At 45.4% G+C, this 24462-nt stretch overlaps 2 protein-coding genes across 2 annotated transcripts; both read right to left on the reverse strand.

Annotated features, from left to right (window-relative positions):
• Nucleotides 1-1574: 1574 nt before the first annotated feature.
• On the reverse strand, nucleotides 1575-10283 carry LOC140074646 (uncharacterized). The gene is made up of 2 exons (XM_072119708.1): nucleotides 6312-10283; nucleotides 1575-6136 (listed from the first exon to the last, which is right to left on the reverse strand). The coding sequence occupies exon 2, from the start codon at nucleotides 5734-5736 to the stop codon at nucleotides 4711-4713; it is 1026 nt and encodes a 341-aa protein (XP_071975809.1). The 5' UTR covers nucleotides 5737-6136; nucleotides 6312-10283; the 3' UTR covers nucleotides 1575-4710.
• An 8509-nt stretch (nucleotides 10284-18792) lies between these two features.
• LOC140076105 (olfactory receptor 2K2-like) lies at nucleotides 18793-19797 on the reverse strand. The gene has a single exon (XM_072122610.1). The coding sequence runs from the start codon at nucleotides 19795-19797 to the stop codon at nucleotides 18793-18795; it is 1005 nt and encodes a 334-aa protein (XP_071978711.1).
• Between the last annotated feature and the right edge of the window lie 4665 nt (nucleotides 19798-24462).

Consider the following 24462-nt stretch of genomic DNA (forward strand, 5'->3'; position numbering starts at 1 on the left):
ACACGTGAGGAGCAGATAGAAATTGTGTTGATGTCTGGGGAACGCTGTACCCATGTCATTGCAGCAGATTTCAATGCAAGACACCGTTCAAGACCACTTATGTCCCACGCTACAGTAAGCAGACTCCTTGGAAAATTTTGTGAAACAGGTTCATTGTTTGGTTTACCAAAATGTGGTCACAAGAAAACTGTCACAGGTGAAGACACATCAGTGGCTGTCATAGATCTATTCAGCAAGAGTCCACAGCATTGCACTCACGGCACATCACTGGAGAGTGGCATCAGTCAAACATCCCTTCGGCAGATATTAAATGCTCACAGATGGCACCTTACAAAATCCAGCTGCTGCAGCATCTCAAAAAGGATGACCCAGATCAACGCACTGAATTTGCAGTAAAGACAAAACATAAATTGGAACAGGGCCCTCAGTTTACTAGGAACATTGGGGCTCATTTACTTACCTGGTCCAGTCGCGATCCGGCGGCGCGTTCTCCGACGAGGATTCGGGTTCTGCCGGGATTCACTAAGTTCCGTGCGCCCGATGTCCACCAGGTGTCGCTGCTGCGCTGAGGTCCGCCGGAGTTCACCTTCATAAGCATGTAAGTGCTTATCTTGCGACACAATTTTTTTAAAAAAATACTGCAGTTTTTTCGAATCCGTCGGGTTTTCCGACAGCCACGCCCCCGATTTCCGTCACATGCAAGCCGGCGCCGATGCGACACAATCCGATCGCATGCGCCAAAAACCCGGGGCAATTCAGGGACAAATGCCACAAAACGGTGATATTCGGGAAACCCGGCGATTCGGCCCCTTAGTAAATGAGCCCCATTATGTTTCATGATGAGGAAAACTGTTGAGAGAATGGTGAAGTTAACAAACAAAACCCCAGCTATTGGTCTGACACTAACTTACAGAGTATAGATCCCTGCAAGAATGTTGGAGCACAAAAATTGATGGTATGTTGTGGTATATGGAGTACAAAGATAGTGGGACCATTCTTCATCCATGTAAACCTCAATGCCACTGGTTATCTGAAATTGCTAATCAACAAGAAAAAAGAAAAGATACAGCTCACCGTGGCTCTTTGGTTGCGCACGTGCTGGAGATCCACACCTGTGTTGGTGCTGCACATAAATCCAAGGAAAACACGAGACTCCGCAACAGTGCTTGGTTAAAAATATTCGTCTTCCACTGAAGAACTCTTTATTTTCGGCAAATCCAATAAAATATGGCAAGCATAATCCCCGCAAGTGCATATGAGGTCATAAAAGCCTACATGTTTCTGGTGCACAGTGCACCCTTAGTCATGGCTAACTTTCCATTGTATGTGTCGGAATAAGAGCCGCTCCCCCGCCCCACCTCCGTCACATGACTAGGTTGTTGCAGAAGAACGGACCGGACTCCGGCACTAAATACCAGTGTATTAAAGGTACAATATTGTCAGGGTCGTAATCGACAATTAACCGGTCCAGTCAGTCACCTCCAAATTAGATAGAGCAAGTGTGCACGATTTCAAGATAAAATCTGAGATAAGATTATTCAGGTTTTAATCTTAAGCAAGCTCTTCACTCTAGGTTTCATGACAGCAAGATTGATTTTATTTCCGTATTTGTAGCTTTTATACAAAAGAGAAAAAGGTGTGGTTATGTGTCATACAGCATCATAATGGGCAAGGGTTAAGCAAATGTGTCTAGCATCCGATGTGCCCTGGTTGGTCAGTTCCAGTATCTGGGCAGATAATGTCCTGGGCGTTGAGTTTCGATATGAGGGATGAAGCCTTTTTGGAATCAGGAATGTTGTTCTTTTCCTGGAAATAGGGTGTTGGCTGTGTGGATGCCGGCGCCATCTTAAGTAACATATCTGAGCATATTGCTGAGGAGGAAAAACTTTAGTATTTGCCAGCTATATAAAAGTATAAAAATATAAAACTATAGGCTCATATACAAATATTCCCCTTCACAATCCCCCCTAAATACTAAATTTTTCCTCTAACGTACCTTCGAGGTTGTCCATGAGTGGGGATAGTTCGGGGTGGGGATTCTTCACAAACTTCGGGCAAGGCCTGCCCTTTCAGCAAGACCTCACCTCCCGCTTGCACTACGCTAACTTACACTCATGGAGTCCTCCCATCTTTCCCTAAATTAGCTCCATGGATGGGGGATTGGGCGATCATGGTTTATTTTGGGGCATATTAACCCATAATGTGGTTAATCCTGAACCAATGTGGCACGAGCTAAAGAACATCATATATATAGAAAGGATATGTCTCCTCATGGTGAGGCCGGGTTTCTTCTGCAGTGGGAGGCGTGCGTCCAGGTGGCTTTCCCTTCAAGTTTAACTGCAGTGGGGGTGACAAGAATCACAGTGTATGGACCGTCAAAACTTGGGTCTAGACAGTTCTTCCGGATGTGTTTCTTTACATACACCTTGTCACCTGGTTGGAAGTCGTGGACCGTGTCACCTGTGGATTCAGGGATAGAAGCAGAGACTGCAGAATGTGTGTTAGACAGTTCTTTTAGACAGACGGACAACAAACTTAACAACTTTATCCATCCCCTCAGCTAACTGCTGCTCCCTAACTTCTGACAACTTAGGTGGTGTCCCAAACAGAATCTCACAGGGAGTAAGACCGTGTTTGGCTTGAGGGGTATGTCTCACATGGTACAGGGCAATGGGCAAAAGTTCTGGCCATTCCTTAGGGTTTTCTTGTGTCATCTTGAGCAGTTTGTTCTTCAAAGTCCCATTCATCCTTTCAACTTTTCCTGAGCTTTGAGGATGATACGGCGTGTGGAGTCCTATGTTAGCTCCTAGCATCTGCTATAGTTCTGTGTAGATTTGTCCGGTGAAGGCTGGTCCTTGGTCACTTTCTATTACCTGAGGTACTCCAAATCTGCAGGCAATTTCAGTAATCAGTTTCTTGGCTGTGAGCTTGGCAGTCATGTTGACAACTGGGTAGGCTTCTGGCCATCCTGAGAACATGTCCACAGCTACTAAGGCATATTCATATCTTCCTGACTTGGGAAGCTGAATGTGGTCAACTTGGATCCTTTGGAAAGGGTAGTCTGACTTGGCCAGGTGCTGGTAGGGCACTTTGGTCATGGGAGCTGGGTTGCAGGTAGCACAAATGGAACAGGCCTTGATGTAGGCATTCACAGCTGTAGATAATCCTGGAGCAAAATACATCTTCTTGGCATAGCCATAGCCTTCTTGGTTCTTTCCTCTGTGCGTTACCCCATGAGCCCAGGCAGCAATGGCGGGGTACAGCTTTCTAGGGAGACAGACAAGTCCTTGCATTGTCCAGAGTCCATTCTTATTACCAACACCCCATGTTTTCCATGCTTTATGCTCTTCTTCTGGGGCCATCTTTTGTTCCTCTTGTAGCTGAGCAAGGGTAGGAGAAATAATCTTCTCTTCTTCTTCTTTCTTCTTCTGGGCTCTAGTGGCCACCATACAAGGGTAGGTCATCTCTTGTTTTTCCTTCGGGATCCTTTCCAGCCACTCGGATGACACATTCCCCATGGCAGCTTCTTTGGCTGTGCAGTCAGCCAGGTAGTTTCCTCTGGCTGCTTTAGAGTTCACTTTTCCGTGAGCTTTTACCTTGATCACTGCCACTGCCACCTTGGTAGGCAGTTGTAGAGCTTCCATCAGGCTCTTGATGAGGTCTGCATGCTTCACTGGGGTACCTGCGGCTGTGATGAAGCCTCTGTTCTTCCAGATTATTCCAAAATCATGGGCAATGCCATGGGCATACCTTGAGTCAGTCCTGATGTTCAGTCTTCCCTTTGGCCAAAGTACAGGCTTCCTTGAGGGCTATCAGTTCGGCTTCTTGAGCTGACATGGAGGCTGGTATGGCTTCCGCTATCACCACCTGTGTTTCAGTGGTTACCGCATAATCTGTATGGTACCTTCCAGACTGGTCTGCAAACCTGGAGCCGTCTGTCCAAAGTTCAAGGTCAGGATGGGGTAATTCCTGGGTAGTTACCCCTGGAGGCGTTGAGGTATCATCAAGAAGAACTTGTAAACAGTCATGAGGATCTTCAACTTCTGGAGCAACTCCTGGGTCAGCTTCTTCCCCCCTGGAATGTGGAAGGAGAGTGGCTGGATTGATGACTGAACAACGTTTGAAGGTGATATGGGAAGGCAGAAGTAAAGAACACTGAAGTCTGAGGTGTCTCTGGTGGGTCAGATGTCTGGGTTGGGTCTGAGAAAGAACTGCCGCCAGATCATGTGAGGCTTGAATGATGAGGTCATGTCCCAGGACGATGTCAGCAGTCTTGTCTAGGAGTGCATGGGCGGCATGAACTGCTTTTAAAAAAAAAATTAGGAGATGTTCTGGCCACAGGGTCCAGACGGCAAGAGTAGTAACCAATAGGACGTTGTCTCCCAGCATGCTGTTGCGCCAGGACACCAGTTGCATGTCCTTCACTTTCAGAAACAAACAGGTTGAAGGGATGGGTATAGTCTGGAAGTTCCAGAGCAGGCACTCTGGAAATGGCCATCTTCAGTTGGTGGTGACAGTCTTGTAGATGTGGGAGGACCAGAGGTGAAGCACCTTGTGGTCCTCCTGACTTTAAACAGTCATACAAGGGTTGCATAAGCCTGGATGCATCCGGAATCCATTGTCTGCAGTAGGTGATGAGTCCCAAAAAAGACTGGAGTTGGTTAATGGTGGAAGGAAATGGTAACTTGGCAATGGCCGATTTCCTGTCTTCTATGAGGTGTCTGGCTCCTTGAGAGACACAATGTCCAAGGAAAATGACCTTTGCATGACACCATTGAACTTTATCCTTGGAAACTTTGCAGTTGGCTGTAGAGAGGTACAGTAGATCAAAACACCTTGCTTGACAAGGGCCTGAATTTGGGTGGAGAGGCCTTGTTCTTGAGCCATCTTCAGAGGATACTGAGGTATCCTCGGGGGCTGTGCCCCTTCTTTTAGATATACCATCACTGCAGGGACTGGTAGAAGTCCTATGTCATCAGGTCCAGTAGACCAGAGTGAGGAGGGGAGTTGGGCTGAGACCCGGTCCGGGACTCCATAGAAGAGATCAGGTTGATGAATTTGCTGAAGCATCAGAAGGAGAGCTCTAAGTACACATCTGTCCATAGTTCCCTCTTCTGTCTTGGGATTACGTAATTCAAGCTGAAGACCTTGGGGGGTAGAACTGATAGAAGCTCTGAGATGTTGGAGAAGGTCTGCCCACAAGAGGTTGACGGGGCAGGTATCTGACACCAGGAAGCGAGCCATGACATCAGGGAAAGGTCCAATGGGGACAGGAACAGTGAGGGGAGACTCGGCAGTGGTGCCAGTAATGCCAATACAATCCTGTGGTCTTGGTTCTTGATATCTTTGGTCCTGGTACCTGGGTTCATCATGTGATCCTCTATAGTCATCAGGTCTGGGTCTATTCTGGGACCCTCTATAGTCATCAGATCTAGGTCCACTTTGGCGCGGTCTGTAGTCATCTCGGGGGCGTTGACTGGGTCTGGACCTGCAGTCTCTTTTGACATGGCCTTGTCTTCCACAAATCCAGCAGGTAGGGAGAGGTCTCTGGTTGTTGAATCCAAAGGGTCCTTGCTGTTGTGGTGTCTGCCACGGATGAGATGCATGGGGTACTGGTGGCTGAGGGTAGTAGTTGACAGGCATAGGTGGTCCTGTAGGGGCTTGCTGTACCATAATAGGAGCAGGGACCGGTTCTTCATCTGAATCACTGTCCATTGAAGTGGTGGTCATCAGCATCACTTCCTTTTTTCTTCTTGTCTCTCTCCTTATATTGAGCTTTCTGGAATCCTTTGATTATGGTTACAGCATCCTTGAATCCTGCGGATAGGATTTCTGGACGAGTGGCAAGAACTTTGTCTTTAAGTTCATCTTGGAGGCCCTCCACTAGGGCCTTTACAAGCATGTGGGCTTGGATCTTATTATGGAGGGTGAATCCGATATCCTCAAATTGTTGAGACAGTCTGGAGGAGTACCTGTCCCCAGGTTCATCTTTTTCCTGCTGGACGTCCTAGATAGAACCTGCCTGTTTGGTGAGGGATTCCTGTGCCCAAGTCTTCATCTGGGAACAGAAGTCCAACCCTGACTGGTAACTGTCCTGGTCCGGTACTGCCGAGGCGTCCAGATACTTCAGGATGACCTGCAGATAAGTGTCAGGAGTTTTAACAGTAACCATATTGTAAAGATCCCTCCAGGTGGCACCATAGATCTGGCGGTTCGTCTCCAACTTACGCAGAAACTGCATAGGGTGTTTATCCGGGTCTGGGAGTTTACTGATGATAGTGTCTAGTTGCGTGGGTGTGAAAGCCACGTACCTAGTAGGTTCACTGGTGAGGGTCTTGCTCTTCAGGGGAGCTTCTGCTGTGACAGTAGTCATGTTTAGGTCAGGGAGTGTATGAACACTGGGTGTGACTGTGGTTTTCTTCATCTGGGACTGCAGGGTCTCCACTGTTCGGTAGTTTGCTGTCCACACTGTTCCTCTTTCCCCCTCTGGGGTGCCTGTGGGGTAAGCAGTTCGGCTACGGTGGCTTGGTGTGTGAAAGTCTGGTAGAGAGCCGGGCCCCGGACTTGGGAGGGTCAGTTTCCCAGTCATCTCCGCTGTCTGCTATAGCGGCACGTCTATCTTGCAAGCGACTGTAGAGTGGGGACCCTTGCAAAATTTCAGGGGTTATTTGGACTTGAGGGGCCGGCTGATCCTGATCACGCTTTTTGTGAGCACGGGTGTCATACTGGATTGGAAACAGGCCTAGCGCCTGTGAGGGGTGAGATGAACTTTCTTCCGAAACGCTTGGGCCTTGGTAGTAGGCCCCGGAAGAAGTGAGGATACAGTGGCTGCACCCGGGTCTCTGCAGGAGTACCAAGATGGCCACTGCCGGAAGAGGGGCATATTCTGGATTGCCAGCTTTCTTTCTGCCAGATATTTGCCTGTGGCTGAGAAGCAGTGGCCTAGGAAGACCACTTTCTCCTGGCAGTACTGGAGTTTGTCTTTGGAAACTTTGCAACCCTTCTGGAACAGAAAACACATAAGGTCAATAAATGCATCCTGGCAAACAAAAACAGTAGGTCCTCTGCATACTGAAAAGGAGAACATCCAGTAAGGGGCTAGTCTGCCAGTCTACTCCCTGTAGGGCCGTGGGGTACTGGCTGGGTGAGTTTTACCCCCCTTGTGGGAATCTACATCAGGTATACTGGAATATTGAAGTGGTAAAGGCAAATAGGTACTGGCAATCTTCATGTAGGGGCCCAGAGAGAACATTTGCCAAATCAATAACAGTGAATAATATGTCACTCTCAGGGACTGCTGCCAGTTTGGGCTAGGGACCACTGGGCTTCAGTACACTCATTGGCAGCTTGGAGGTCATGGACCATGCTACATGTATCCGGCTGTTCTTTCCGGGCCTTTTCCTTGACCGGGAATGGGTTAAAATCATCATCGGGCTAGCAGGGGAGAGTTTTACAATGAAAAGCACTAACTCTATTTGGAAGAGGGGGACTGTTCTCGCTGACATCCTTGCCCGTAATCACCCCCCTTGTCCTGCCCTGTTGGGGCCGTCTCCGCCACTCACTATAGTAATGTCTCCTCCCCACAGTCGAAACACGCCCACTTGGGTTGGTCGGTTGAGACTTCCGGAAACGTTGTCAATCTGACTTTGCCGTGGTCTGTGAAACTGGTCTCTGTTTCCCTCTGGCTTTCAGTCCCTGTATACATAAGTCTGGTAGAGATGTCTCCAGCCGTTAACACCTTTGGTAACAACCTATTACAAAACAGATGTACACTACACTGTCAGGTCATCAAATCTTCCCTTACCGTGTGCGTCTTGCTTTATCTCATCCAGACATATAGGATTCTCTTAACTATCTATAAACTTCTGGCCAGACTCCAACATCTCAACAAAATCCAGGTACACTTAAGTTGGTTTTTAATCAAAAAGGAACAACAGTCAGTCCTAGGCTCTGTAATACAGTCAGTCCTAGGCTCTGTAATACAGTCGGGGGGCTCATTCTTGCTCAATCTGTTATGCTGTAAGCGTCAAGGTCAGAACAGAACACACACTGATAACACAGCTCAGGCAGAACCGTAGATTTTTGAAGAACTTCAGCATCAAGGTCATTTACATGTCTTCAGAAAACAAAACGCAGCTACACAGCCCCCGAGATCTCCCTCTCGTTAACCTCTTAAACACCAGAAAGCAGGTACCAGACACATTGCAACACTTTTTTATAGTAATTTTTCTGCAGTTGTCGGGAACAAATAAATTTTTAACTATCAGAGATGACCATACCCAAACGAACAGCGTTGCACATCCAAGAATAATCTGAACAGAGAACTGAAATAAGATGAAATCATCTCAGCCGGCGTTCTGAGCCCTGTTCAGGCCCTTCAATGGTGCTTCACTGCTACCCACAACCAGCGTTTATGGCTGCCAATAGTAGGGTCATAGGTAATTAACTTTCAGGGACTTGAAGGGAATATAACTTAAAATGGCCGCCACTGAAAAATAAACTGTCTTAAAATGGCGTCCACCGGAAGAGGGGCATGCCCCACTTCCGGTGGATTTGGGGCTGTGTCTAAATGGGGCGTGGAGCACCACACTGACGACAAGTCTCCACCCCATCCGGGTTCTGAATTCCACATACGTCACATGTCCACCCCTCCGGACTTGAACCGGCGCCATTATAGGGCGGTGGCGCACCAGAAGGAACGGCGGCCATTTTAGATACATCTTTTACATTACAATTTTTAACACATTGTGATTCACATTTTACATATCCGTAAGTCATTTCTGCCCCTTCACTGCCACCTTCTCCTTTCTTGTGCTGACTCTAACAGCCCCTTGTCCTCTAGGGACCCTTTACTACCATCTAAGATGGTCTTCCACAGTGTGGGCTGTAATCTCCCTGACCTTGGCTGTTCTACAAACTTGTACAAATCTTTTGCATATTTCACATATTTCTTTCCTTCTCTCTGCTCCACTATCTGGGTTGCCGTCTGTGCTCCCGGGGGGAGGCTGTGTTCCTTTCTCATGAGACGTAACATTCGGTCTAACTAAATAGAGTACTATGTTGGCGTGGCCACTCGCTCAACACAGCGATCCCCGTTAAATCAAAATCCTTTCCACACGTGCGCCACGGTGTTACTCTGTCCTAACCAATATACAGGCTAACACGGTGGTCTGGTCCCCAACCAGAATAACGGTATCCACTACGGTACTCTATGCAGGTAACTCTCCTAGTGAGAAGTTCCTACTGGGTTATACTCCCCAGCTCGCCTTATTTTAGGCCTAGACACCCGTCATGGCGTATTTCTCTACTCTGACGGCCGATGTCACTAGACATTACTTAGTTACGTCTCTAAATATTCTTTTCCTGATCACAATACAACTTTAAATAACCAGACGGCAACACACAAATTTACTTCACTGTCCAGGCAGAAATTATCAGTGACTGATGGAGCGGGGGTGGTGTTTGAAAACTAAACTAAATCGTCTTCCTTGCTGTGTCACGGTTCTGAGCGTAGCGCTGAGACAAAGAGAGCCCACACCACTCAGACAGTCACCCCGCAGACCCGTAGAGTCCGGAGACTACTACCTCACGCCCTCGGATACACAGATAAGTACTATATATATATTATATACATAGACTTACCGTGTTCCTGTGAGATTGATCAGATCTCCTCCGGGAGCGTCAGGGGTCATCCACCGGGTGTTAGTGCGGGTCCCCGGGGGCTCAGAGGCTCAGGCCACGCCCCCACAGTTGAGCGCCAAATTGTCAGGGTCGTAATCGACAATTAACCGGTCCAGTCAGTCACCTCCAAATTAGATAGAGCAAGTGTGCACGATTTCAAGATAAAATCTGAGATAAGATTATTCAGGTTTTAATCTTAAGCAAGCTCTTCACTCTAGGTTTCATGACAGCAAGATTGATTTTATTTCCGTATTTGTAGCTTTTATACAAAAGAGAAAAAGGTGTGGTTATGTGTCATACAGCATCATAATGGGCAAGGGTTAAGCAAATGTGTCTAGCATCCGATGTGCCCTGGTTGGTCAGTTCCAGTATCTGGGCAGATAATGTCCTGGGCGTTGAGTTTCGATATGAGGGATGAAGCCTTTTTGGAATCAGGAATGTTGTTCTTTTCCTGGAAATAGGGTGTTGGCTGTGTGGATGCCGGCGCCATCTTAAGTAACATATCTGAGCATATTGCTGAGGAGGAAAAACTTTAGTATTTGCCAGCTATATAAAAGTATAAAAATATAAAACTATAGGCTCATATACAAATATTCCCCTTCACAATATATTACCGTAATTAAAAGATATAATGGAATTGTTAAAAACAGAAATGCACTTGCGGGGATTATGCTTGCCATATTTTATTGGATTTGCCGAAGATAAAGAGTTCTTCAGTGGAAGACGAATATTTTTAACCAAGCACTGTTACGGACAGTGGCGTAACTAGAGTCCTCTGGGCCCCAGGGCAAAATTCCCAACAGGGCCCCCCCCCAGTATGCATAAAAACATTGAACACCATCCACCAGTAGCAGTAATCAATGTCCCCCCCCCCACCACCAGTAGCAGTAATCAATGTCCCCCCCCCACCACCAGAAGCCATAATCAATGTCCCGCCTCACCAGAAGCCATAATTAATGTCCCCCCTCACCAGTAGCCATAATTAAAGTCCCCCCTCACCAGTAGCCATAATTAAAGTCCCCCCTCACCAGTAGCCATAATCAATGTCCCCCCCACCAGTAGCCATAATTAATGTCCCCCCTCACCAGTAGCCATAATTAAAGTCCCCCCTCACCAGTAGCCATAATCAATGTCCCCCCCACCAGTAGCCATAATTAATGTCCCCCCTCACCAGTAGCCATAATCAATGTCCCCCCCACCAGTAGCCATAATTAAAGTCCCCCCCAGCAGTAGCTATAATTAATGTCCCCCCTCCAGTAGCCATAATTAATGCCCCCCCTCCAGTAGCCATAATCAATGCCCCCCCTCCACCAGTAGCCATAATTAATGTTCCCCCCAGCAGTAGCCATAATTAATGTCCCCCCCTCCACCAGTAGCCATAATTAATGCCCACCCCAGCAGTAGCCATAATTAATGTCCCCCCTCACCAGTAGCCATAATTAATGTCCCCCCTCACCAGTGGCCATAATTAATGTCCCCCCCAGCAGTAGCCATAATTAATGTCCCCCCCTCCAGCAGTAACCATAATTAATGTCCCCCCCAGCAGTAGCCATAATTAATGTCCCCCCCTCCAGCAGTAACCATAATTAATGTACCCCCAGCAGTAGCCATAATTAATGTCCCCCCCTCCAGCAGTAACCATAATTAATGTCCCCCCCACCAGTAGCCATAATTAATGTCCCCCCCAGCAGTAGCTATAATTAATGTCCCCCCTCACCAGTGGCCATAATTAATGTCCCCCCCAGCAGTAGCTATAATTAATGTCCCCCCCTCCAGCAGTAACCATAATTAATGTCCCCCCCTCCAGCAGTAGCCATAATTAATATCCCCCCCTCCAGCAGTAGCCATAATTAATGTCCCCCCCACCAGTAGCCATAATTAATGTCCCCCCCAGCAGTAGCCATAATTAATGTCCCCCCCAGCAGTAGCCATAATTAATGTCCCCCCCTCCAGCAGTAACCTTAATTAATGTCCCCCCCAGCAGTAGCCATAATTAATGTCCCCCCCTCCAGCAGTAGCCATAATTAATGTCCCCCCCACCAGTAGCCATAATTAATGTCCCCCCCAGCAGTAGCTATAATTAATGTCCCCCCTCACCAGTGGCCATAATTAATGTCCCCCCCAGCAGTAGCTATAATTAATGTCCCCCCCTCCAGCAGTAACCATAATTAATGTCCCCCCCTCCAGCAGTAGCCATAATTAATGTCCCCCCCTCCAGCAGTAGCCATAATTAATGTCCCCCCCAGCAGTAGCCATAATTAATGTCCCCCCCTCCAGCAGTAGCCATAATTAATGTCCCCCCCACCAGTAGCCATAATTAATGTCCCCCCCACCAGTAGCCATAATTAATGTCCCCCCCAGCAGTAGCCATAATTAATGTCCCCCCCTCCAGTAGCCATAATTAATGTCCCCCCCAGCAGTAGCTATAATTAATGTCCCCCCTCCAGTAGCCATAATTAATGCCCCCCCCTCCAGTAGCCATAATTAATGTCCCCCCCAGCAGTAGCCATGATTAATGCCCCCCCCCCTCCAGTAGCCATAATTAATATCCCCCCAGCAGTAGCCGTGATTAATGTCCCCCATAGGTAATATCCCCCCAAATAGCCATTTCCTAACTTTCACCTATGCCCCCCCAAATAGAAACAGGGCCCCATATACTTAAGCAAGATAAAAAATAAAACTCTTACCTAGTTATCCCGCTCCTCTTCGCGCTCTCTCTTCTGCAGATCCGCGCAGGCGACGGCTAATGACGCGTCTGCCAGGTCAGGTGCCGGGTCATGGACCTCAGCAGACCCGGCGCAGGCAGACGTGTCGGCGTCTATGGATGCGATGGGTGGGAACGGCCGCTGAGGTGGGTGGGACGGTGGGCGGATCGGGGGCCCGTTCTTATTTTGAATTGGGACAGCTCCGGGCCCTCCCTGATCCAGCGCACGGACCAGATACAGAACAGTCCGTGCGCTGTAACGGGAAGGCCCGCGGCTGTCACAATTTAAAACATCTGCCCGCTGGGCTGCGCCGAGTTATCAGCGCAGCGCAGGGGTCAGGTGCGGGCCTCTGACTGACCATGGGCCCGGTCTCAGTCGCGACCCCTGCGACCGCGATCGGTACGCCACTGGTTGCGGAGTCTCGTGTTTTCCTTGGATTTATCTGAAATTGCTACATGATGATGTGTTGCCCTCTTTATGCGCTGAAGATAGCACGTTCCCTGAGTTTTTCCAGCAAAATGGTGCACCACCACATTATGGGTGTCAGGTCTGAGCATTGCTACATGAACAGTTTCCTGGAAAGGAGATTGGTCATCGGGGGCCAGTTCAATGGCCACCAAGGTCTCCCAAACTAACACCCATAAGTCTTTTATCTTTGGGGTCATCTGAGGGTTTCATTGAGAATCCAACATAATGGGCAGCATGTTGAACACATTGGGGGTCATTTACTAAAGGCCCGATTCGCGTTTTCCCGACGTGTTACCCGAATATTTCCGATTTGCGCCGATTTTCCCTGAATTGCCCCAGGATTTTGGCGCACCTGATCGGATTGTGGCGCATCGGCACCGGCATGCACGCGATGGAAATCGGGGGGGCGTGGCCGAACGAAAACCTGACGGATTCGGAAAAACCGACGCATTTAAAAAAAAAAAATGTGTCACGAAAATTGCACTTACCTTCACTCAGCCCGGCTCTGTGTATTCCAGTGTGTTCCGATGCTCTTCAGCGCAGCAGCGCCACCTGGTGGACGTCGGAGGAACTACCTTAATAAATCCCGGCCGGACCCGAATCCAGCGCAGAGAACGCGCCGCTGGATCGCGAATGGGCCGGGTAAGTAAATCTGCCCCATTTTATTAGTGAACATAAACTTTTCAACAACTCATAAAAGAATAAAGTAATGTTAAAACAAAAAATACCATTGTTTTTCTTGTGAAATTCTTAATAATTGTTATGTGTTACATAACCGCCTTCCCATTGGAAACAATAAAGTTGGATCCAAAATGGCCAACTTTAAAATGGCCACCATGGTCAACACTCATCTTGAAAAATTTTCAACTCCCCCTAAGTTGATATCACCAACCATTTCCAAGAGGCTGAGGACTCTTAAGGGTGATGGTATGACTTAAAGTTCACAAACATTGGGGTATTTTATTAATCAGTCCATAATGAAAAGTGTAAGTGTTCATTTCAAGTCCAACAAACTTTCTAAAATGTAACATATACCCCAGCTGCATTATTACTCAAATGAAGAAGGGTTAGTCTTGACTACTAAAGATACAAGCTGACATGAAGGCTCAAAGTGATTAGACATAGATATTCACTTGCAAATGTCTATATTTGTTCTCGGGGGTTCCAATACAGATTTTTGATTCATAGTGGACCCCCCCCCCCAGGTTCTGCTCATAGTATGGGGCATGTCACACCTAACTGGACAAAACAAAAGCCTGCAGGTGGCCATGGAAGTCTAAAAGTTTCTCAAAATGTTTTAATAAAAGATTATGCCACAGCACAAACATTTTAAAAGTCCGGTGGTAAGTACCAGTCTCTGTATGAGGGTTAAAGATCGGAAGTTAAGTAGATCATTTAGATAACATCCTTGAGTGTAAGAAGCTTAAAGGGGACCTACCACCACGATTCTACCTCTAAAGGTAGAACGGGTGGTAGGTGGATGAATGGGACGTTAGGATAGCCCTTTTTGGGCTAATCCTTACGTCCCGGCTATCCTTTTGTAAACTTTAATCAGTTGATATGTTAATTTAATTAAGCGGCTACTGGGGCGTGGAGTAGCCGGACATGAGGCTACTAGTCGCGGCTACTCCACGCCCCTGTAGCCTTGTTCCTCCGCCTACCATGTAATCTTCGGCGCGCAGCACCTTGTAGCTGCGCGCCCTCGTCCGAGCACCTGGCGTCTGCGCATGCGCAGTAGCGCCGGCCTCGGAGCTACGGCCGTACACCCGTAGGCCTGCGTCCTGCGCATGCGCAGAACGCAGGATATTCACACAAGGGCGCGCAGCTACGAGGAGCTGCGCGCCGAAGATTACCCGGTAGGCGGAGGAACAAGGCTACTGGGGTGTGGAGTAGCCGTGACTAGTAGCCTCATGTCCGGCTACTCCACGCCCCAGTAGCCGCTTAATTAAATTAACATATCAACTGATTAAAGTTTACAAAAGGATAGCCGGGACGTAAGGATTAGCCCAAAAAGGGCTATCCTTACGTCCCATTCATCCACCTACCACCCGTTCTACCTTTAGAGGTAGAATCGTGGTGGTAGGTCCCCTTTAACCTTTCTGTTATAGACAGTGAAAAAAACAAACTAGACTTGGTCATGGAACATGGAACATTTATCATATGATTTTTTCTTGGTGTAAAAAGTGGCAATGGGTTTTTTTTTTCCAACTTTTGTGCAAAAAAAAAAAAAAAATCACATGGGCCTTATCCCGCCACTCAGAAAAAGAGTGGAACCACTGCAGCCCCAACACTGTGTAAAGGCAGATTCATAACTTGCGGGTTTTTTAAAATAATCACTAAAACATCACATAGTAATTCCATTATTTCCGACCCCATCCCCCTATTCCTGAAGTTTGTGCTGCAGCAATTATCTTACTCATCTTACAATTATTTTCCAACTATACAAAAAATTATCTAGACATTGCCGAGAGATTTATTAAAGGGCCAACACCACTTTAATCAATTTGATGGGTTGCGAAATGACAAAGGCAGAGAAAGAACAGTCACAACGAGCCGTCTAATGAGAAATCACCCCCTAAGTGTCGAATGTTGAATGATACATTTGGTCTAACTTCACTCCTCTTGTTTACTTAGTTTTTAGAAAAATGTGCTAAAATTTTGGCATATAAGGATCATTCTCATTGCACCTGCTCGTTGAGTTGGGAAATCTGCCCTCATTTGGCTTTTTTTTCCTTCCCGGGAAGATTTGGTAAAATTAGAAGAGTCCAGAATCAGGGCTAATTATAACATATTTTAACAACAGATAAACAACAGAAACACCACGTTGAGTCCGAGACTGGACCTCCAGAGATAGACCGTGGATAACATTTTAGACAAGGAAATGGACACATTTTGCAGGAATGGTATGCAAAAAGTAGTAATTTTTGTCGCAAACTTTTCACCACTAGAGTGATCTGTATTTCGTTTTAAAGGATATTGGACAGGTCTCTGTATACAGGTGATCCCCGACTTACGAACACCTGACTTACAGCAGACCCCTAGTTACAGATGGACCCTTATGCCCCCTGTGACCTCTCTGGATACTTTTCTTTACTACCAGGCTGCAATGATCAGCTGTAAGGTGTCTGTAATGAAATTTTATTGATAATCCTTGTTCCCATTACAGCAAAAAAAATTGAAAATCCAATTGTCACTGGAGCAAAAAAATTTTTTGGTCTGGAGCTACAAACCCAGGGAACATTATGTAGTGTGACCGGAGCTCTACATAATCTTCTAGTCCCTCAGTTTTATTCCAAATTCATAAGTATTATATGTATATTGTTCCAATGGAGTCCCTTGACCTGTTGAACCATTAACGCCTCAGAAGAAAATTGGGCACCACCCAGACACGGAACCGCTTAGATGTTAGTCCTTAAAATTCTCCTAGTAGCATATCCTGCTATATAGAGAATAAATATACGGACATAGTGTAGACAGTTCCACCAATTTAGTAATTTATTTTCAAATCTACTCACATGAAATCAGATAAAATGCGCATAACAAATCCACGAGGACGCCAAGTCATCGCCCGACCCTGGGTTTTGCTCGCCAGCTTCTTCTGGGACATCCCGTAAACCCAGGGAACCTATCTTGTATGTAACCCGGGACTGCCTGTATTACTAAATTAACTTTTTGGTTTTGTGTTTTTGGTGGTAAAAACTGTATAGTACTTTGCTTGAGAAATACCCTCTATGTCTATCCTTAATTTCTCTTCAACAGATTTGTGTGGATTTTGCTTAGTAAAGGTTTTCTAAATACATGCTTATTAATAGTAATAATCACGATAATATTAAATGGGGCTCACTTTATTAGTAACTTAGTGATTAGTAACTTTATCAGTTACTTTTTTAGTTTTATATTGATTTGGTGGCATATTTATCGTTTTGGTTTGAGGTAAGTATGACTGTCCTATATCCTTTGTAATGGGAAGACTTGGTGGAAATTTATTAGACTTCAGATCTTTAGATTTCAGAATTCAAACATTTTGACAAATACAGTGGAACATTGTATAATCTACCGCTTTTGCCCATGGTCCTTTGTGTTCGGGAGACAAACTTAGACATTGGTCCACACCGAGTCTATGGTTAAATGAATACAGAGGGTCACTCACCTGCATGACCACTTTTATGTCCATTCTCTGTCTAGTAAGGTACCACCCATGCTCCCAAGTTTAAGGAGGGTGGCATGGGGTGTGGGTGGACAGACAGGACAGTGAGCTCTAAACTGAGCCCTCCAAGCTGTCACCTGCCTACGTACTGGCCCTACCCTAAGCAGTGGACAGTAACTGGCCACTGATCCCTCCCTAAGCCACACTGCTGACACAAAACAAGACTACGTCAAGTAGACAACTTGAAAAGATTTTGGGTTTCAACTCCATAAAAAAATAAAACTTTCTTTTATCGAAACATATTAAAATGCAGCAACATGACTATCGGTACTAAACAGCTAACACGTTTCAGGCAAAAGAAAAATCACAGGCCCTTAGTCTTAGTCACAGGCCCTTAGTCTTAGTCACAGGCCCTTAGTCTTAGACACATGCCCTTAGTCTTAGTCACAGGCCCTTAGTCTTAGACACATGCCCTTAGTCTTAGTCACATGCCCTTAGTCTTAGTCACATGCCCTTAGTCTTAGACACATGCCCTTAGTCTTAGTCACAGGCCCTTAGTCTTGGTCACAGGCCCTTAGTCTTAGTCACATGCCCTTAGTCTTAGTCACAGGCCCTTGGTCTTAGTCACATGCCCTTAGTCTTAGTCACAGGCCCTTAGTTATGACTAAGAGCCTGTGATTTTTCTTTTGCCCAGAAACGTGCTACTTGGGATAGTCATGTCATTGGATTTTAATATGTTTCAATAAAAGAAAGTTTTATTTTTGAAAGAGCTGAGACCCTAAATCTTTTCAAGTCATTTACTTAGATTTTGCTACGATCAAGGCAGTCTAGTCTTGAGCCTCGCTTGAGTCAAAGGGATTCAGCTGTATTAGACAAGTGACTGAGCTGTGAAGGAACTTCTACAAAACAAGACTGACAAACAAACAACTCAGAAAAAGAGTCACAACGAGATAGCAAGTACAGTACAGAATCGGAGTCTAAAATGAGTAGTCAATAGTACAAAGCTGAGATCAGAAAAGCAGAGTAAGCAATAGAATAAAATTGGCCAAGCACAGGCGAGAAATCAGCAAGGTCTGATGGAACTGATCAGACATATAAACCTTACGGATTCCTTTTACTTACCTTTAGTATTGTTTATTTTCTGTTTGCATTTACTAATTTACTATCCGACTTGCTTATACTTTACTCATGTAGTGTATGAATAGCCACTAGACTCTATTATCTGCACAAGTTTTTCACATTCACTAATATATTTAATTCTTGTACCTCACAAATTTGGGTCTGAAGAAGACACAAATATAATATTGAAACCTATAGGGGCACATTTACTAAGGGTCCTGCAGCCATGATTCCGTCAGGTTTACCGAATATTTTGTTTTGACGCATACGATCAGATTGTGGTGCATCGGTGCCGTGACAGAAATCAGGGGCGTGGCCGTCGGCCAACCCGACGGATTTGGACAAACCGCAGAATTTAAAAAAGAATAGTGTCGCAAGATCAGCCCTTACATGCATTGGGAAGAAGAAGGTGAACTCCGGCGGACCTCGGTGCAGCAGCGACACCTGCTGGATATCGAGCACATGACCTTAGTGAATCCCAGCAGACCCGAATCCTCATCGGACAACGCGCCGCGGGATCGCCACTAGACCAGGTAAGTTAATGTGCCCCAATGTCTTCAGATTTAAATAAAGACTGGAAAAAATATTCTCCTTCATCGCTCGTCCACTTCCCTGAAGAATTCCAATATTATCTAGTGTCCCGTGTTGATCTCGGTTGAGTGGACATTAACCTCACATTTCTTTGACCATCTGCGATATGTCCTTGTGTTGTATTGCACCATTGGTTTCTTTTTGCTTTCTTCTAGTAGAATGATGTCCTTCTCCTCCGATCTTGCATCCCAACAGTTTCCGTATTGCCCTCTTCACATCTTTATTCCTCACGCTGTATATCAGGGGATTTAACATAGGGGTAATGACAGCAAATAGAATGGAAAGGGTCAGGTCAAAAATGTGCGAGTCTTGTAATGGTGGCATAATATACACAGACATCCAGGTCCCATAATACATGGTGAGGACTATGAGGTGGGACGAGCAGGTGGAGAAGGCCTTTCTTCTCCCGTCGCTGGATTTTATATGTAAGATAACGATGATCACTCGTGTATAAGATATTAAACTGCAAATGAAAGGCCCTACACCAAAGAACACAACTATCATGTAGGATACCAGCTGGTAAAAAACATTGGGACAAGAAATTTTTACAAAGGCTTTGAATTCACAAAGAAACTGAGGGACTATATTAGAATACAAGTGTATATTACATGTGGTCAGTGTAGCAATGACTGAAATGATGCATCCTGCTAGCCAGACGACCACCATGAACATGACACAGCTCTTCTTACTCAATACACTATGGTAATGCAGAGGGTTACAAATGGCAACATATCGATCATAAGCCATGACAAAGAGCAGAAGGTCCTCCGTGCAAGCCACATGGAGGAAGAAGTACATCTGGACGAAGCATTCAGAGAAGGACAGAGTATAGTCACCGCTCAGTAACATGTGGACCAACTTAGGAACAGTAGACGTTGTGTAGCAAAGATCCACAATGGATAAATTGCACAGGAATAGATACATGGGGGTGTGTAGGCGGTGGTCTCTGCAGATCACTGTAATGGTGGTAGTATTGGCCACCACTCCGGTCAGGTATACCACGACAAAGAAAATGGACAACATTGGCTTCTTCTCCGAGGATGAAGCAAATGTCAAAATAAAGAAGTCAAAGGTAGAATTCTCCATGTGAATGACGTGTGAAGGCAATGACTTATCTGTTCATATCCAGACTGAGTTCTCTATAGGCTTCGTTTTGATTTTATGTTGTGTATCATTTACAATAAAAACTCATCCTGTAAGTAATTTATATATTATATCTATTCCATTCACAGATCCTTCACTGTACCTGCATCACTGTATGTCAGTTATATAGGTTTGTGGTTCCCATCTGTCACCCAATAAATGAAGATGCTTCTTTAAGCCCTATTGTTATAGGACTAGATAGTGTAGATATCACTTGGCTCAACTGTGGTCCTGGTACAGGAAGCACCTGCTGAAGGAAGTATGTGCCTTACATATATTCCACCATCAACCTGTGAGTGGTATTATTAAGAATCTGAAAGATGTAGGAATCTCAGGAGCTCCGTTGGCTGGCTTTTTACAGTGAAAAGGGTCACTGATGGTTAAATAACCTCATCTGGCATCAATATCATCTTGAAAACCGACCATTTCTGCCAGGAACCTTGTATCTTGGGTTTCCAAGACCAGGTAGCTTTAAATCTGCATGACATCAAGGTGGATCAATAAAATGCACAAGACCACTGCCAGGTGCCGGAGCAACTATGGAGTGATGGATGACTCTTCTCTCTACGATATTCTTATGGAAGAAGAGGGGTAATAGAATTGAGGCATGTTACATGGTCAGAAAAATCCTTACTTTACCATGCAAAGAAATATTTCACAAATATTATGCCTGCAAATCTATATGGGCAGTTTCGTGAAGACCGTCTACTGTACACATGGGAACAAAGCAAGATCCATCAAGGCGTGGTAGGCCGGATTCAAGTTTGATAGAGCTTATCTCAATGATCAATGATCTTTGACCTCAATCACTACAGTGGGGTGGGCTAAAATGTAGAGTCAGGTCTTCAAATGCTTTTTTGGATTAATGGTCCAGCATTTCAGGAGTCAATCTCCAAAATATTCTAGAAAGTCTACTCAAAAGTATGGAAGATCACTGAGCGACACATGGGAGCCACAGAGAGGTTCTTGTAGGCGGGATGTAATGTTCGGTGTTTCTTATTAAAAGTTGTTCTTAATCTATCTATCTATCTATCTATCTATCTCCTATCTATCTATCTATCTATCTATCTTCTATATATCTATCTATCTATAACAGATCATTTGTAATGCTAATATGCTAATATGTCGTTGGTGTTGTTCAAGAACCGTTGAGGGTAGGTGGTGATTGTATGTGGTGAGAATTATATATAGCACCGAATGGACATGTTATTGACTAGTATTTACTATATAATTGTCTGTGGGGAAATGTATTTCCAGTGTGGGGATAGAATACTCCCCGTCCATTAATTAAGATGTTGGACAAATATTGATGCTACCTTACAAGGAGCTGGGAATTCTTGCTCCCTGCGTACACTCCATCATAGACCCATTAAAGACCCAATTGATCTTAATTCCCTAATTCCTACTGATAATGGGCCAGAATTGAGAAGGAGACAATACATGATAAAAATATCCTTTATTATTCATTATCCGTTGTACATGTAAAATGTCTGTAAATCCTGTTTATTCGGGTCATAAAGGTATTGAAGTGGAGAAGATCTATTGTACTTAACAGAACATCTTATTTTGCATCCATAAGAAATATACACGATGCCTTCTTCAAAGTAGATCAGGTTGAAAAAAAGTCCTACTGGAAGGATGTTGATGGACAATCATTGTCTGGAGAGCTTTGGGTCTCTGTCAGCCTTGTCTAACCACCCACTGAAAAACTTGTGTAACGTAGATGATCTTTTCACTTCATGGTCCAGTTTTATATCTTTCTTTTCATGTTCTGACTTGTACCTCTAACTGACCTCTAAGCATAATGAAATAAATTGTGTATAACATTGAGCATACTTACCAATAGGGATGAGCGGACTCAGTTTTGGGTTTGCCAAGTGCTGGCACCAATCGCCGGCAAAGTCACTGCCAGCATTTAACGGAAATCAACCATTAAAAAAAAAATTAAATAACTAAAAATACTCACCTACACTCTTCTTCATCTTGATCCCGGCACTTGTCTTCACTAAGCTTGACACCCCGGGATCACCTAGAAAAAAAAATATTTATTTGCAGGCCGGAATGCCGGGTCGCATTGCTAATTATACACAGGTAGGTGTAGAAGAAGAAAGGTGACATCACGTGAGAGGTGTAATAGATGCTCCCCTCTCTCATGTTGGAGAGGGGGTGTTGTCACGAAGGGGGCATTCATAATTAGCAGCCCAGAGCACCGGACATCCTTTCCCTGTGCTCCGGCTTGCTAATTATAAGTTTCTTTCTCAGCTCAGTGAAGACAAGTGCCGGGATCAAGATGAAAAGGAGTGTAGGTGAGTGTCTTTAGATGTTTTTTTGAAATAGTTGATTTCCTTTAAATGCCAGCAAAGCCTCTGTTTGCACTCAGATTTACTTACCCGGCAGATTTACTTACCCGGCCCATTCGCGATCCAGCGGCGCGTTCTCTGCTCTGGATTCGGGTCCGGACGGGATTTATGAAGGCAGTTCCACCAGGTGGCGCTGCTGCGCTGGAATGCATCTCAACGCGCCAGAATGCACCGAGCTGGACCAGGTGAAGGTAAGCGCTTCCCAAGCGACACTTTTTCTGTTTTTAAATGTGGCATTTTTTCCGAATACGTCGGGTTTTCGTTCGGCCACGCCCCCCGATTTCCGTTGCGCGCATGCCGGCGTCGATGCGCCACAATCCGATCGCGTGCGGCACAATCCCGGGGCAATTCAGGTACAATCGGCGCAAATCGGAAATATTCGGGTAACACATCGGGAAAACGCGAAACGGGCCCTTAGTAAATGACCCCCACTATTAACAATGGAGATGGGCGAATTATTGAAATTCGGTTTGACTTGATTCGCCAAATCAATGGCACAATGACAGTATGGAGGTGGCAGCGACATGGTAGGCCACAGAGTGGCACAATGACAGAGTGTGGAGTTGGTGGCAGCAGCATGAGGTCAGAGAGTGGCACAATGACTAATTCTTTAGGTGGCAGCAACATGGTAGGCCACAGTGTGGCACAATGACAGAGTTTGAAATTAATTTGAAGTTTGAAATTAATTTATAGTTGAAATTGTCAATTTAAATTTTAATTTGAAGATTACAGACGCCACATGCATCCTTCATTACAATTTTCCTGAAAATATCATGTCTTTGCCAAAAAAGAACTGCAAAGGTGGCAACAGCAGCAGCATAAGGTCAGAGAGTGGCATGATAATAAATTCTTTAGCTGGGAGCAATATGGGAGGCTACTTTGTGACACAATGACGAAGTGTGGAGGTGGCAGCAACCTGGTAGGCAACAGAGTGGCACAATGACAGAGTGTGGAGGTGGCAGCAGCATGAGGTCAGAGAGTGGCACGATGACAAATTCTTTAGGTGGCAGCAACATGGTAGGCCACAGAGTGGCACAATGACAGAATGTGGAGTTGGCAGCAGCAGCATGAGGTCACAGGGTGGCACAATGACAAATTCTGGAGGTGGCAACAACATGGTAGGCCACAGAGTGGCACAATGACAGAATGTGGAGTTGGCAGCAACATGGAAAGCTCCAGAGAGGCACAATGATAGAGTGGAGAGGTGTCGTCAGCAGCAGCAGGAGCCCACAGAGTGTCACAATGATAGAGTGTGGAGGCAGGGGTGTACCAAGCCTGTCTGCTGCCTGAGGCGAGCCATAGAGAGACGCCCCCCCCCTGCCCATATATGTAATATTTCAGGGAGTGTCAGGACCAGATCCATCATATTGGTTTGGTGTGAAAATAAAGCAATGCAAACGCATACAGAGTACCGCCATGTAGTATAAAATGCATACATCATATCACCCTGTAGTATTTAATGCATACAGCATGCCGCCATGTAGTATAAAATGCATACAGCATACCACCATGTAGTATAAAATGCATACGGTGTGCCGCCATGTAGTATTAAATGCATACAGCATGCAGCCATGTAGTATAAAATGCATACAGCATACTGCCATGTAGTAATAAATGCATACAGCATCCCCCCATGTAGTATTAAATGCATACAGCGTCCCCCCATGTAGTATAAAATGCATACAGCATACCCCATGTAGTATTAAATGCATACAGCATACCACCATGTAGTATAAAATGCATACAGTGTAGTGTACCACCATGTAGTATAAAATGCATAGAGCGTACCACCATGTAGTATAAAATACATACAGCATCCCCCCATGTAGTATAAAATACATACAGCGTACCACCATGTAGTATAAAATGTATACAACGTATCGCCATGTGGTATAAAATGCATACAGAATATTGCCATGTGGTATAAAATGCATACAGCGTCCCCCATATAGTATAAAATGCATACAGCACCCCCCCCCCATGTAGTATAAAATACATACATCATATTGCTATGTAGTATAAAATGCATACAGCATATCTCTATGTAGTATAAAATGCATACAGCGTATCGCCATGTAGTAAACAATACATACAGAATATTGCCATGTAGTGTAAAATACATACAGCGTACCACCATGTAGTATAAAATGTATACAGCATATCGCCATGTGGTATAAAATGCATACAGCATATCGCCATGTAGTATAAAATGCATACAGAGTGCCCCCATGTAGTATAAAATGCATAC

This window comes from Engystomops pustulosus, chromosome 8, assembly GCF_040894005.1.
Source record: "Engystomops pustulosus chromosome 8, aEngPut4.maternal, whole genome shotgun sequence".
NCBI classification, from domain to species: Eukaryota; Metazoa; Chordata; class Amphibia; order Anura; family Leptodactylidae; genus Engystomops; species Engystomops pustulosus.

Excerpts from the sequence above, each read along its gene's own strand:
- LOC140076105 (XM_072122610.1), bottom strand. The coding sequence starts at position 19,797 with ATGGAGAATTCTACCTTTGACTTCTTTATTTTGACATTTGCTTCATCC.
- LOC140074646 (XM_072119708.1), bottom strand. The coding sequence starts at position 5,736 with ATGCTGATGACCACCACTTCAATGGACAGTGATTCAGATGAAGAACCG.